Consider the following 14987-nt stretch of genomic DNA (forward strand, 5'->3'; position numbering starts at 1 on the left):
GTGTTTCAAACAAAAAAAATTTTACTCTTTGTTTTTTTGTATCTCTGTACGTGTATATCGAATAATATCCTGTCCAGTTGAACTACATGTGCTGTCATGTACATGTATAGTTTTATAAAAATTGAAAAAGACATTTATACCATTTACAAAGAGATATTGTTTGTGTATTTTTTAAACAAATGGATTTTTTATAAATCAAATATGACTTATTATGTACAAGAAATTAAAATAATAAAAAATAGTATAACATTCGTTTCAAAAATTAAATTTTATAATAACGATTGTTAAAAACTTTCTGCAAATTCTAATTATGATTATTTTCAAAATTACATATTCGATATAATACGAAAAGAAAATTTTTAATGTAAATGAAAAGAATGAATGTAATGACAGCATCATTAGTAATACGATGCTAATTATCCAGATATCAAACGTCCAAGACGTTCAATTCCAAGCATTTCTCAACAACATTCGATCAAATTCATCAATCATAATTTATTCAATAGGATATTCAGATTTCTTGGCAACAATTGCTCAACAATTAAGAGATACATTAATTCGTAACGATCCGTGATGTGTTTCATTGAAAAATAATTAAACCATCTTGCTTATAAAATTCAATCCATTTCATTCACCTTTCAATAATTGCAAATATTGCAAATATTCTCTTTCTCTCTCATTATTAAATTTCAAACAATATTTACAAACTAACTTGAATCAAGAGAAGATATTAATGAGCAGAGAGGTTCGATTAAAGTTCTTTAATTAATGAAACCAATAGAACAAGAGAGGAAATCAATGTTTCCGACGGAAATGCGTGAAAGGTTTCGGTTCATTGTTTATATTATTGATCGGAATTGTGGTGTAATTATGCTGTCATGGAGTTCGCAGAAAGTAACCATGTTTAATAAATGAGTTGTTATTGAACTTGGTGCACTTTGGTGTGCTTGTCTCGGGAATAAATAGGAACCTAACAAGATTCGAGATGCAACTGGTTTGTTGATTAATTAGATTGATTTTTTAGGTATTTATTGATAATTCTGCTCTGACAAAAAACAAATAGATATTACGCGTCTAATATTTACATTTTGACGTTGACAATATAATTATATCATTATTTAAAATTATTAATTTTTAAAATTTTAAAAATTTTTAAATATCATATTTTTATCGTTATCTCATGTTCATATCGTTATATATTTATATTTATGTAACATCATATATTGTTTTTTTTATGTAAAGATTGAATTGTCAAATTGTATACCTTCTGTTTGAACGAAAGAAAGTTCATCTTTATATCTAATACACAGAGTAATTCTACAAGAAATACAAATATTCTTCGTAGTAGAGTAATCGTGTTCGTATATAACATTCGAAATTAATGCGTTGCTACGTTTAAAACGAATGCAAATTAATTTCGCTTGGATGCAGAGACTTATTCCAGTCAAAATACCTCAAATATGTCTTGATGAATTATTCGCTAAATTCCTTGCGTGAATTTTCTTAACGAAATTCTGATGTAAGATTAAAAGATTAAAAGGATTACTAAATTTCACACGCGTATTTATAAAAATAATGAAAAATATAATTTTAAATATAGTAATAAAAAGCTTAACGTAGTAATTTTTTTCAAGAAATAATAAATTTATAAAGCACGCGATGAAATATATGGTATAACCATGATTTCGACTTATTTCTTATATAACTTATCGGTGATAAGTTGACATCGAAACAATGAAAGAAGTTCACAAATCTCGATTAAGTACTACTTTTTCAAGTTATTAACAACTTAACATCACGCCACAAAAATGCTTGTACGCAAACAACGTATCATGTATCAGATTGTGCCTGTTTAATCATATTATAAAGAACGTTCAACATATATATATATATAGTTCTTTTTAAAATAACTTATTTGATATTATTTCGAACGATTATTTGCTTGTTAATAATTTGTATTTATCGTCATTTTTGTAAATGATTTTTTTGCATGATTTTTTGAATAATTATTTGACCAAGATTACATTATTAAAAGAAAAAAAATAAATTAGTGAATGTTAGTGATTTCTAATCGATGACCTTTTCTAATTTTACAACGCTGTATATTATTATAAAAATTAAAATTTACGTTACCATATAACCAAAGAAACTTTGGAAAATAAATATAAAACAAAAATTATAAAGCTAAAAAAAATTCAACGAACGAAGAACGATATCAATGAAATTTAATCTTAAACAGTTCTAACAGTAATTATAAATTATAATTACTTATCTTTTCATTTTTAAATTATTTTTTAAATATAATGAATAAATTTTTAAAATAAAATATATAAAATTTTTTCTTATAAAAAAAAAACTATTCTAGTTCTAATTTTTTATGCTCTTGATGGAATGTATATCTCGTTACAAAAAATTCCACGTTACATCATATGAAAAATATCATCATTTAACCAAATTAAACCAAATTTTCTATATCTATATCTTTCTATTATCTAATTATCTATTTTCTATATCTTCCTCATACCTTTCGGATAAATAACTTTTAAAAATTTAAAAATTTTTAATTACAAAAGTTCTCTCATATTATCTCCTAAATTTTCACACTCTCCAATTCAAGCCCATTATTTACGTTACCATCGAAGCTTAAAAAATTCACGAAATCAGATACGGAGGTAACGAATCACCACGTCGCGAGACGGAAAGCACGTGACGAAAAATCGTTAATTATGCACGTCACGCGTGAGGGGAATTTATCGCGTAGCTAATCAACTCACACGCGGAACCAATTTCAAACGACAGTTATATACCAAAAGTTTATAACGCGATGGCGGATTTTCGCGAAGGCTGCCGCGCCTCGAGCATCTCCCGGAAGTGAAGAAGTGGGGCGCGCAGGTTGATTTTATAGAACGTCGGAACGTATTTATACAAGAATTTGCAATTCCCCGACTGTGAACTGGATTACGTACCTCCTTTATTCCCCTTTGTCTCGGCGGCATGATCGGGGACTCGGACGAAATCGGTGCTTTGAGACCCTCGTTTCACGTCTGATTGTTTCTCAAATTGAACGATGGATGGGCGCGCGATGGTAGCAATTGAGAAACGCTGTTCTCTCCCGTCTACAAATTACATTTTTATAATGGCATTCTTTATCGTCCTCGTTCGAAGCGCGTGGTGCTTATAATTTCATATTAGAGGGAAAATCGTGGGAGCGTTTTAAATCTCAAAAGCGACTCGTTGTTCCATATTTTCAGGGAAAATATTTTAGACTTCCGTTGGATTTTTATTTTAGAGATTCATTTTTTTCTCTTTTTTATTAGATTTTGGCTCGAATATATCTTTCTAAAGTGTTGCGAGATATTTTCTCGGAAATTAATGAAGATTATCGAGTTTATCCTCTTTTTAAGCTGTGTAAAAAAATATTTTTTGAGAAAAAGATTGTGTATATTTCAAAGAAATTATGGCTATTTTAAACAAATAAACGAATAATATAAATTCCTTTTTGTTATGTAAATTGTTAAATGAATAGTGATCGCTGTATATTCAGAATTATTTTTGAATCGAATCGATCGTAACTTGAAACAAGCTTTATTCAACATTATTTATACAGATTGCTTTGTTTAAATACAATAAAATATTTTTGTTCTTATTTTGGAATTTCAAATCAATCTTCCAAAATCTTCATCCTTTAACAATTCACAAACATTTTCTTAATTCTCTATGAATAATTTTCAACGACGAACAAATTGAAAAACGTTTAAACAATAATTTGCATAACTTTTCTATCTTCTCACACATGCATCGCGCAAAAATCTTTCATTCGGTATTCAATTTCTCATCGTATTTACTCGATTAATTCTTTAACCTCCATATATGTATATATATAAACTCGTCTGTATTATAATCAATTTTTTCCGACACAAAAGACGACAGCAACAAGCAATCGATAGGCGCGGTCAACAACGTTCCATCACGGAAGAAGATGAGAAAATAATTTTCTCTCGTGAGTGGACACCAATCAAAGAGTGAGAAGAACGTTGACATAATTTTTAAAGAATATCGATAGAGGCGTCGCATCGAAGAGAACGGACGAGGAAACGAGTGATTAATGTACACGCATCCCCCTTTTCCTCCCTTTCAATAAAGATCTCTTTTATGACCGAACCCATTTCCTCTTCTAAATTATCGACTGGTTCTCGCTTTTTAAATCGAAAAACCGTTCAGCCTGGCATATCGAGCCGGCAGTTCGAATACTTTCGAATCCCTCTTCAGTGCCAACATCGAAGCTGCCTACTTCAAATTGCTATTTTCTCTTCGCGACTCAGTTTACAGATCGTCCCCCGGAACCACCGTCGAAACTTTCAACCGACACTCGGGGATGGCCCATTTTAAATTCTCGTTAACGTTTGCCGAGCCTCCACGAGTCTAGCTTGATCTTTAATTCACCAGCCACGGCTTGGATCGGCCAGAAAAAAATTGTTATTCCGCCGGTTAATAGGAAGCTCGCGATGCGACAGCCACGAGGAAGTCGACAAAGAGGACCTCTCTGTTCCAAGTTTGTTCTCAAACTCTTTGTCCCGCTCATCGATCGATTATTTTTAAACTTGTGTCGGATTCATTGTCGAGATTGGAAATTTGCAAATTTACCGAAATTTGAAAAGACGGTACGGGAAGTATCCGATGTAAAGAGAAGAGAGGGATTTTAGAAATGGAAATTTATTCTGGATTTCTTGTCCTTTGTTTGTGTACACGATAATCGAGAGAGAAAAAGAGAGAGACTGTCTGAGCACCGTTTTTTTAATTTTCTTCGAGTAAATACTCGTTGAGAACGATTTCTTCCCGAGTTTCTCATTTGCAATTATTGCACGAGATAGTGTAGCACGATTAAACGATTCTAGTATGGAAATTTAATAGGTTTGAGTGGAGAAGTAACAAAATAAAAAATTTGAAATTGCAATAGAAATTGTATAATATTTCGATGTAAATAAGAGCGTTTTTTCTTATCATAACACTGGAAATAAAATTTAATTCGAAATCAACTTTGGATACGTGTATAATATCAAAATGTATTTAGTATTGATTATTAAAATGAAAACAAATAATGATACTAAATGATTAAAATACAAAAGAATAAAATGGAAAATTATTTGCACGTTTCTTTATATATTGTTAAAAAATTTATACAAAAGTTGATAAATTTAAGAAAAAACATGGGATCCCTAATTTTATGAAAAAGCTTATATTTAGTTCTCAAAGTATAAAATAATTCTAAAAGAAATCTGTATTTCATTATCTGAACAGATTGCCGTCTCCCTATTAGTTCGGTTAATGGAGATTCTATATCGTGTTTTCAATATAATGCTTTTGTCTGATATTCGTTCATATTCTGCGATAAAAAGGAAAAGCATACGAGTAACGATTCGTTATGTTTCTCATCGCTTAATTTGGAATTTCACGTTCCATCGAACTCTTTATTAACTAAAAATACAAAGGATGAATATTTTAACGTCTTCCTGCTTTACTTCGCTTGGCAAAACTTGATGACAAAATGACAAATGTACACTTTCCACTTGACGAAACACGCTCAATCCTCTCCTTTGACTGCTTTCTCATCCCTTGGAAAAACTTTCCGATACATCGCGAATTCAAATGTTCCTTGCTACACGAGTACCGCAGAAGTACAATGACTCGCATAAATATGCATATCCAAATCGAGGTGATATCAGAAAAGAAAATGGCGAAGAAACAAAATCGATTTTTCTTCTAAATCTTCTATATCTCTTTTCTTAAGAATGTCTATCGCCTCTATAAAATATTAATCGAGCATCATAAAGTTCAAGCGACTGACCAATTTTTCTACTTAGAAAATTTTGTATTTTAATGCCAAAATGTATGATTGGTATTCAATTTCTTAAAGTCTATATAATTATTCGCGATGGAATTGAAATATATCTAATTCTATTTTTTTCAAAAATGATATTCTCAACTTTTGCATGTTCTAAATATTTCTAATATTACCACTGTCAAAGAATCTGTCTGAATTCAAAATTGTATCTTTCGCAAAGGATAGCAATTGTCACCGACCAAGTGACGAATCATTTTTGAAAGCAAAACTTCCCCAGTTCACTTATCCACAGCGCGTCTCTTTGTCTTGATTTCTCAATGGCACATCTCCCGTTTCTTTTCGCGGTCGTCACCTTTCTGGAATAAGACTAAGAAACACAAAACTTCCGTTTAATCCAGTTAAGAGTAGTAAAACTTTTCCTCGAGCTTCCGGCCTCGAAAGTCCTCGCTCTGTCGGACTTCACGGAATCTTTAAACTCGACACGGTATTTTTCATCTCCATTTTCTTCCGCCATCCTATCTTTTTCTTACATCCTCTCCTACATCCACGAGATTTTGTCGATTCAGCTTCATTCCTCGAATTCTTTATTTTCTATTCTCTGTCAAGGATGATTGTCATTTCGAATTAGCAATTATTGGCTTGACTCTTACGATAAATTGGAAAATGTGTGATTGTGGTTTCCGGTCATTTTTTTAAGAAAAAAAAAAAACGTTATGAAAAATTTGCATTAACTAAAGTTATTTAACATAACGAGATAGATTGTGCGATGAAACGTGTTACACTCGTATGAGGATGACTGTTGATGTTCGTTTAAATTAATTCGAAATGATATTCGTTTAAATGAAATCGTAGAAATAACAATGTTGTCGATTGTGTCATAAGCATGGCCATATTCGCGATGTAATCAATATCCTCCATTCTTCTTATTTCATTCGAGGTTATCGGCAGCCAGCAAGTATCCCTTTAATTAGAAGATGCTCGAGCTTGGATTTTTCCAACGACCCACTCTCCTTCCAATCGTTTCGCGTATACGATCGTTGTTCTTATGAGCGGGATAATAAAAGTTTAATTGAGAAACTGGTCGTGCAAGCAAAGAACACGACCACAGTCCGGGAGTGTGTTTGTCGAGGGGGGTAGTTTTGTCAGGCCGGGTCAATATGTCGAATTGAAAGTCAATACGCTCGAGGTTTCGGCCTCTATGTGCCGAACCAGCGAGAGATTTTACGTGTTTCTCGCCAACCTGCTCGTTAGGCAGAATTTAATTCGTGGGTCTAAGGTATTATTGACGTCATTTGGTCGCCAAAGGGCCTCGTTTCGAATATAACAATAGTTTGAATAAATTCTCGACGGTGAATCGAGTTCATGCAGTTCAAACGATTGTTTCGATTTTTCTTTTCTTTTTTTTTTTCCTTTTGGTGATTGAAAGCGATAAATTTGGAAGATTAATTGAAATTTTGGAAATATATGTTTACGATGCATTAAATTCATCATCAATGTCTACGTGATAATTTTGAGTATGCCTTGTAATAAGGTTTTCTTTTACGTATGAGATGACTGATTGAAGAAAAAGGAAGAGAATAATTGATGATTTATGATAAATGAAATCTAAAGTGAATGGTATAAGTCACAGTAAATTTAAAATGTTAATAAAAACGATTGATAGAAATTTTTGTTTTATATGAGAGTTGTCAAAGTTTATTTTCTTGCAATTAGTTGGAGATGGATAAAATTAAATTTTATCTTTAACAAATGATTTTAATATTCGATTTTATTGTAAATTATTATGATATATCTTTAAAGAAAAATCTTATTAAAATAGAAGGATATTAATTTGTATTTTTTAGAAGAATTTTTTTGAAATTCGAAGAATTAACTCAATTATTTTTCGCCTTTGTGGTTACGAGATACGTGATTAGAGAATTCCTTTGAATGGTTAAACTAATTTCGAATGAAAGAGACGAATGTTTCTTGGGTGAACGAAGGTGGTTTATTTAAAGATGATTCAGAGCTTACTTGCAACAGACTTGAGGGAAGTATGATGTTCAACGTAAGCAGAATGTTTCGTAGATTAGGTTACAAGAAGTTCTCCTTCAATGAATAATTCATCTCTGACTAAACATCACCGCATGGAATATTTTTCATTTTACTTGAACGTTCGCTTACCGTTACGAATAAAATTATTTCGATGAAAAATAAAATTTTACGATAATTCTATTATCGTAACGTTTTTGATTTATTTAAAATATATTCGTACCATAAAAATATCACATTTCATTAAAATGTAATGGTACAAAATTTTTCTGCAAAATTATGTGCAGTTCGTTTTAATAAAAATTGTATTTTACGAGATATATGAAGCATTTCATAGATGATTAATGTAGATGCGAATTAACTTTTCTCCATAAAATCAACTTCACGAATATTAATTTTATGTTATTGCAAAACTTTTTCAAGAGATCAACATTGATGAAAATTTATTACATTACATCAGGTATAATGAAAAAAGATAGCAATTTGCTTGCTAATTATAATTTGATATATTTTATATGTGAGTAAATCATTCCAATGTTTAATATATTTTCATGTTTATCTGTATTTGTCTCATACGTCCATTAAATTAGTTTTTTTTAATATTAAATAGAAATCATCATACTACTATTTTCTCTTATATTAGAATATTTTCTTTTTCATTAAGCATAGTTATTAGACTTTTAACTTCAATCTACAATAATAAAATTATAATAAAATTGGCCTTTTTTATAAAAATGTTTAAAATTATCAAATATTAATCTTAACTTATTATTTTCTTATATTTTATATTTAAAATAAAAATTTTCGATTTAATTATCATATTAAGAAACACGAGAAAATATTTCAGAAATACTCGCGATGCTATTATTTATTAAAAGATTGAAAACGAAAATGAAAAGTATATCGCAAGCTATTCTCTTTTATCGCACATCTTCGATTTCAGATCGATCATTTGTTTTCATCAGATTCGAGACACGGCAGGAGTCGAAAATATCCTTCTCTTAAGAGTTTAAACGAGATATGCAAAAACTTTAAGGTGGTATCGGAACTACCCTGTCGCTTCAGCGATTTTTATTCTCTCGCGTATCGAAACTCTGAAAAGATGCGCCTCACGGAACGCCAAAGAACTCTTTTATCTCGAAATAAGAAACGAAGAACACGAAGACCAGAACCCTGTTTTCTTCGATATCGGTGGAAACAAATCTTGATCGATCGAATTCTTCGATACACCTGAGAGGAATCAGAGTTTATCAAACGAACTAGTTACCATTTAAAGAAGTTGTGATAATTTAAAAAAAATGTTAATGCAAGTTTTCTTCTTTCAATATATATCAAAAAAAACTAGAGATTCATAAACACAATGGAATATAATATTCAAAATATTATTTAATATAAAAATTGAAAAAAAAGAAAAAACAACCTTCGAGATTCTGAGTATTCTTTTACTTCAAGTTTCTTTTGAAACAATTTATTCATCAAAATTATTATAAAATTATTATTATTTATAAAAACTATATGTTATTATTATATAATATGACATTTATATTTTATCTAGATAATTATTCGGTCAATTAATTATTTTAAACTAAAAGGAAAGAATTCTCTTTCAAGGATTTCTCATAAACTCAAATTAATAAAATAATCAATGAGAGAAATGGACAAACTCGTGTGAAAATTATTTTGATCAAGTATATACATAGAATATACTACATATACATAGAATATTAAGTTTTATTTAAGAAGCCCATATTGCATCGACCAAAAAACTTTCGACTCACTCTCATAATTCTCGAAATTCTCGATTAAAACGGAAAAGGAAAACATCGAAAAGAGGAAGAAAAATTCTTCGTTCCTCTTCCCATTTTCCATCCTGCATCGTTCTATAAATCGATGCCACGGATCTCCTCGCGACACTTTCCACTCGTTCGAACGCACGAGCCTCGCATACGATATGAATCACGCGGAGAGGAGGAGATATGCGTTCAATTAGGTCGTGAAGTCCTATAGGTAAAGCTCCACGATCGATATCGACATCATGGAAGCGATAAAATAATTTCCTGGCACGATTTTATCGTTGTCAACGATATTTAAGATTTCTCTGATGAGGAATCGTATGATTGGATCGAATTCTCAGGATCGAAGCTATTCTTGCTCAGGGAATTCCAAAGAGGATAGGGGATTTGTTCGAGAAAGGACGAGGATAATTGTTCTATTGTCCTCTTTGTCGTTCTTTTCTATTGTTTGTAATTCGATTTGACGTGTGATGTTTGTTTAAGTTAGGACACGCAAACTTTGGGGAATATACGTGGCATGGATCAATGGCGTGATACTTTTCTCGAGTGCTCTATTTTCTACTGCTTGTACCTCTTTGATTAGAGTAGATTAATTGATGATTATAATGACACTTAATAGTTTAATTGCTTCGTTTAGTCATGGCTATTTTATCATATTTAAGGGATGATTGATCGATCTATATAAAATAGTTATGACTAAATGAGAAGTTTAAATCAATTATTTATTAGATGCCTCGATAAAATGAAGAAAACGAATAAAGAAATAATATAGGTCAATCATTTTTGGATAGATAGGGCAGGATTAATAATTTATTAGAATGACAATTAAATGAATAATAGTATAAATTAATAATTTTTTTAAAAAAACAGTAGATCAATAATTTCCCACTTGACCAATATTGATCTGATCATTAGATTGAACAAGTAAATTAATAAATTATATAAATAAATTACACTCTTACTTTTATTTCGAATTATTACAACAATTAACAATTACACATTCTCTTTTTGATTTAATAATAATAAATTTCTTCGCAGAATATTGTGCTCATATTAGAATAACAAAAAATTTACTTACACTTTTATTTTTCAAATACAATAAACAACAATAAAAATTTCGTCATATTCAATAAAATGTTTGAATAATAAAACTTTTATATAAAAATTTTAAATTTTATCTCACTATAAAATCATTTTTAACGCTCATATCCGTGCATAAAATCATCGCATACCGACTAAATCACATTTTCCAGTTTGCGGTTCAAGATGTACACAAAACATAGACGCGTTTTCCGGCAATGCTGAAACAACTTTGAATTTCGTATCCGGAAAGATTCAATTATGTCGGTGGAATCTTGCGGAAGCCCACAGAAAAGAAGATTGCCGCGGAAACAGGAGCACGTATCGTGTCACGTACTTCCGCTCGTTCTATATTTCATCTTATTTTCATTTGTAAGAAGGCAACACCTTGTTGCTCTCGCTCTCTCGAAACCTTTTCGCGCTCGTTCGCTCGCTAATTATCGAATCAAGTTATTATTATCACATTACGGTGTGATTTGCCTGGAAACGATTATGATTGGAGTAAAATTGTGAGGGTGAAAAGTTCGTTGTAAAAGAGTAAATTATTTTGAAGTAAATTTTTCACGAAAAAGCAATGATAAAAAATATAATAAAATATAATAATCAATCAATATCTCTATTCTTCTATTTTTATACGTGTTTCGTAAATATGCTATTTTTTCAATCATAATTTTTTCTATATTTTAAATAATTAATGCAAAATAATTAATCATGGTTGGCAATTTTATCTATTATTTACCTCGCCTGATCACGATTTGACTGACAAATGATTGACATACATCTACTGTTGCGATCAGTAGTATAGACCAATTATATCTCTACCTATTCTTTTCTTACGTGCATCTTACAAATATTTCATCAATTTCTCTTATCACAATTTTTCTCTATCTAATAGAGAATATACTTAATCCATGATTATAGTCTAAAATCTAGCGTTTCAATTCCTTTATCGAACTTATCTCACATTTATGATATTCGTGTTTAGACAAGTAGTGTAGATCAATCATTTATCAAACAAGTGATCAGGATTCGAAAAAAAATACATTTCTCGTTTCCCAGCTCCGGACATCAGGATCCTGGACGAGGCCAGACACGAACTTCGAGATCGGTACTACAAAACCGGAAGCGGTATCGAGCTAGCCTGTGTCGCTCGACCTTCTTGCCCTGACTCCAGGATACCGTATCCCGTCTGGAGGAAAAATGGTGGGACGTTGCCGGATCACGTCAACGTTTATCACATTAATGGGTGAGCATACATGGTAGAAAAAAAAAAAAAAAGGATGGAATCACGATAGATAAACCGCGTTTCGATTTACGTTCGTTTATCGATGTGCAATTGTGTCTTCGTACGTATCAGCAAGCGTGTAAGCACCGCTTTTATCGAATCGACTCCCCGTTGAAAGCTGTCTAACGTTCACCTGCACCCTTTCTCGATAACGAGCGAACCGTTTAGTCTCCCTGGAGGCGCTTTCACGAGACGCTCAATGCCCTTGCAATCGCTACATTCCATTTCGACTCCTGTTTTCGTATTCACTCTATTCTCGTTTTGTAATTTATACTTTCGTCCGTATTTAATCCACTTATATCGTTGATTCATCGATTGAAATAATTGTATAAATGTATATTCATGATTAATTTATTTTATTTGATTTTAGAATCAATAGAATCGTGTAATTTTTTTTTTTTTTCAATCGATGCATTGTGGATTTTTTTATGCACAATTTTATTATCTTGTATATATTGTTAGAAATTGTATTATATTGTCTGAACGAAATATATTATATTAAGTAAATTGTTAAGTCGTAATCCATCCGTTTAGAATAGAATATAATTCCATTTCGGTAGGGTTTAAATTGTTACATTTGAACTCAATGCTATCTTATTAAACGAGTCTCATCCATCCACTGGTATTGGATCTTGTTGATGTTTGTCATGGAATGGGTATTATGATTTCGTGCCTAATTCAGAACATTCAACGAAATTTGCATAGTTTCTGATATCAAGATTAACGTTCCAAATGTACAAGACGAAATTATCTTTCTTTTGAAATTCGAACGAGAGATATTTCACAGCAAGTACGTTTCACTATCGATTTCAATTTTTCACGATATTCGATCCTATCGTGATTCGACATCGAACGTTTGCATATTTTTCTTTTTTTTTTTTTTTTGAAAAATACATATTGAAATGAACGTTCGACGTATAACATGACAACTGATTTTTCAGGTCGAACGAAGATCTGGTGACCAAGCTATATATCGAACAGGCGAAAAAGACTGACAGCGGCGAATACTCGTGCTCAGTGAGCCAATTCAGTACCGCCGCGGTGCATATTCACGTCCTGAATGGTAAATTGAATTGAAAGTTATGCGTTTGTATAAAGATTCTCTTATGGTGATAGAATAATTCAATAATGTGAATATAAAATTTAAGCGTAATATTGAAAACATATATGTTATATACTTCATATAGTTAATCTTCATACGTCTTAAGCAAATTTAATTTACAAATTGTGTTATTAAAATTAATTAGAATTTAATTTTTAATGAAACTTTATAAATACACAGAGTACAATGGATTATACGGTACAATTTTTTCTTGGCGATTTTTATTTTGAAAAGGTAAAGTTAATTTTAAATTTCAATGTTATTTTCATTATTTTATATTGATTTATATAATTTTTTAGCAATGCAAGTTAAAATATATTATTCTAATATGAAATTCAAGATTTGATTTTTTATCATCTTGTTGTAAAATATATTTCCTGAAGTTCAAAATATTTTCATTGAAATGGAATTGAAATGAATTTTCTGATTGGGAGAATTTCCTTATAAAGTTGATGACTAATCGAAGATACCAAGGAGAAGGAATAAAATTACGATAATATTTTTATAATTTCTCTTTAAAAAAATATAAACATTTTATATTTTCTCCATACTAATATATTTATTTTTTGTTGCAGGTGAAAAGCAAGCTGCGGTTCATCATGATCAATGGAATGCAGCGCGAACAAACTGCGAAAAATTGAATAACTTGTATATCACAATTGCCAGCTTTGTTTTCCTCCAGACTTGGATGATCAGCTCGTCATGAACCTCATCAAAAAACAAAGTCTTCAAATTACGATTGCACACTACATATTTCGCATCGCTCTGTATTCGTGAATGCCAGCCAAAAAGCGTTTCTAGTAACAGATCAGTATTACAATGAACGAAAACTGCCGAATAAACAATTGTATGCAATAAATTAGCATGTAACACAATATTAAAAAAAAAAAAAAAAAGTATGAATATTCACATGAAATTGTGAATATTGACCCGATTCATTCGGATCTGGTAAGAAAACATACTTCATGGAAATTTATTTTACGAAACAGGTTGTATCTAAAAAATGTATGTTACAATTTTTTTACCATCTTACAGAATTTCGTGAAATTAAATAGAATGACATTATTTTACTATTATATTATATTTTACTATATTATACTTTATATCACTATATTAATTTTATATGATACTTTGTAAGACTAGAGTTTACACGTTCATTTTTCTTTTCAAATAAAAGTTTGATCAAAATTGATATTTTAAATTAAATACATTTAAATATAAAATTTACATTGCAAATTTAAATTGTAATGTTAATTTTTAATAATTAATTAATTAAAAAATAATAACGTCAATGAAGAGATAATAAAAGTTCTAATAATATTGTAACATGCGTTTATTAGGCGAACCATAAATGTCTTCAAAGAGCAATTGCGAATATTAGTAGTTTAAAGATAAGGAATAATAATAAACGTTCCATTCTTCTCTTCTTGATGGCCTGTACATAAAAATATCTTCAATATTGTATAGTCAAACATTATGCTCGATTGGTCGATCCATTGCGATTTGAAATAATTTCACAAGTGTGCAAATCGCTTGCTATTAATTATGTGTAAATTGCCCGTCTTAAATCGACCAATTTAGCTACGCGCATATGTTCTCGGATAATAAAATATCATTAACTAATTTCATCTAAAATATTCTGGTCTTATTCTACCTTTCTTATTTTACTTATTTTACTTTATTATTATCCTTATCCTTATTATGTTGTCCAAATATTTATTCTATTTAGTTTTTATTATTGTACAAATTTTTTTATTACAGGAAATAAAAGTCAAGAATTACTATAAGAATTGTCACATAGAAAATATACAATATGATTTTTATAGAAAAAAAAGTTCAATATTTCGAAACTTG

General features: G+C 30.3%; 1 protein-coding gene across 2 annotated transcripts in view; it reads left to right on the forward strand.

The window, feature by feature from the left end:
• LOC100871711 (zwei Ig domain protein zig-8) overlaps nt 1–14768 on the forward strand; it is an 85550-nt gene extending 70782 nt beyond the window's left edge. Inside the window, exons 5-8 of one of the 2 annotated variants that reach the window (XM_086913495.1) lie at nt 11806–11992; nt 12973–13094; nt 13314–13331; nt 13709–14768. In XM_086913495.1, coding sequence (XP_086769621.1) covers nt 11806–11992; nt 12973–13094; nt 13314–13331; nt 13709–13839 — 458 coding nt within the window. In that variant the 3' untranslated portion in view covers nt 13840–14768. The remainder of the gene's footprint in view (nt 1–11805; nt 11993–12972; nt 13095–13313; nt 13332–13708) is intronic. The other variant, XM_003697502.4, reaches the window with a different exon arrangement.
• The last annotated feature ends 219 nt before the right edge of the window (nt 14769–14987 follow it).

The sequence above is a fragment of the Apis florea genome, unplaced genomic scaffold (genome assembly GCF_048593485.1).
Source record: "Apis florea isolate Af1SG1 unplaced genomic scaffold, ASM4859348v1 contig_3496_pilon, whole genome shotgun sequence".
NCBI lineage: Eukaryota > Metazoa > Arthropoda > Insecta > Hymenoptera > Apidae > Apis > Apis florea.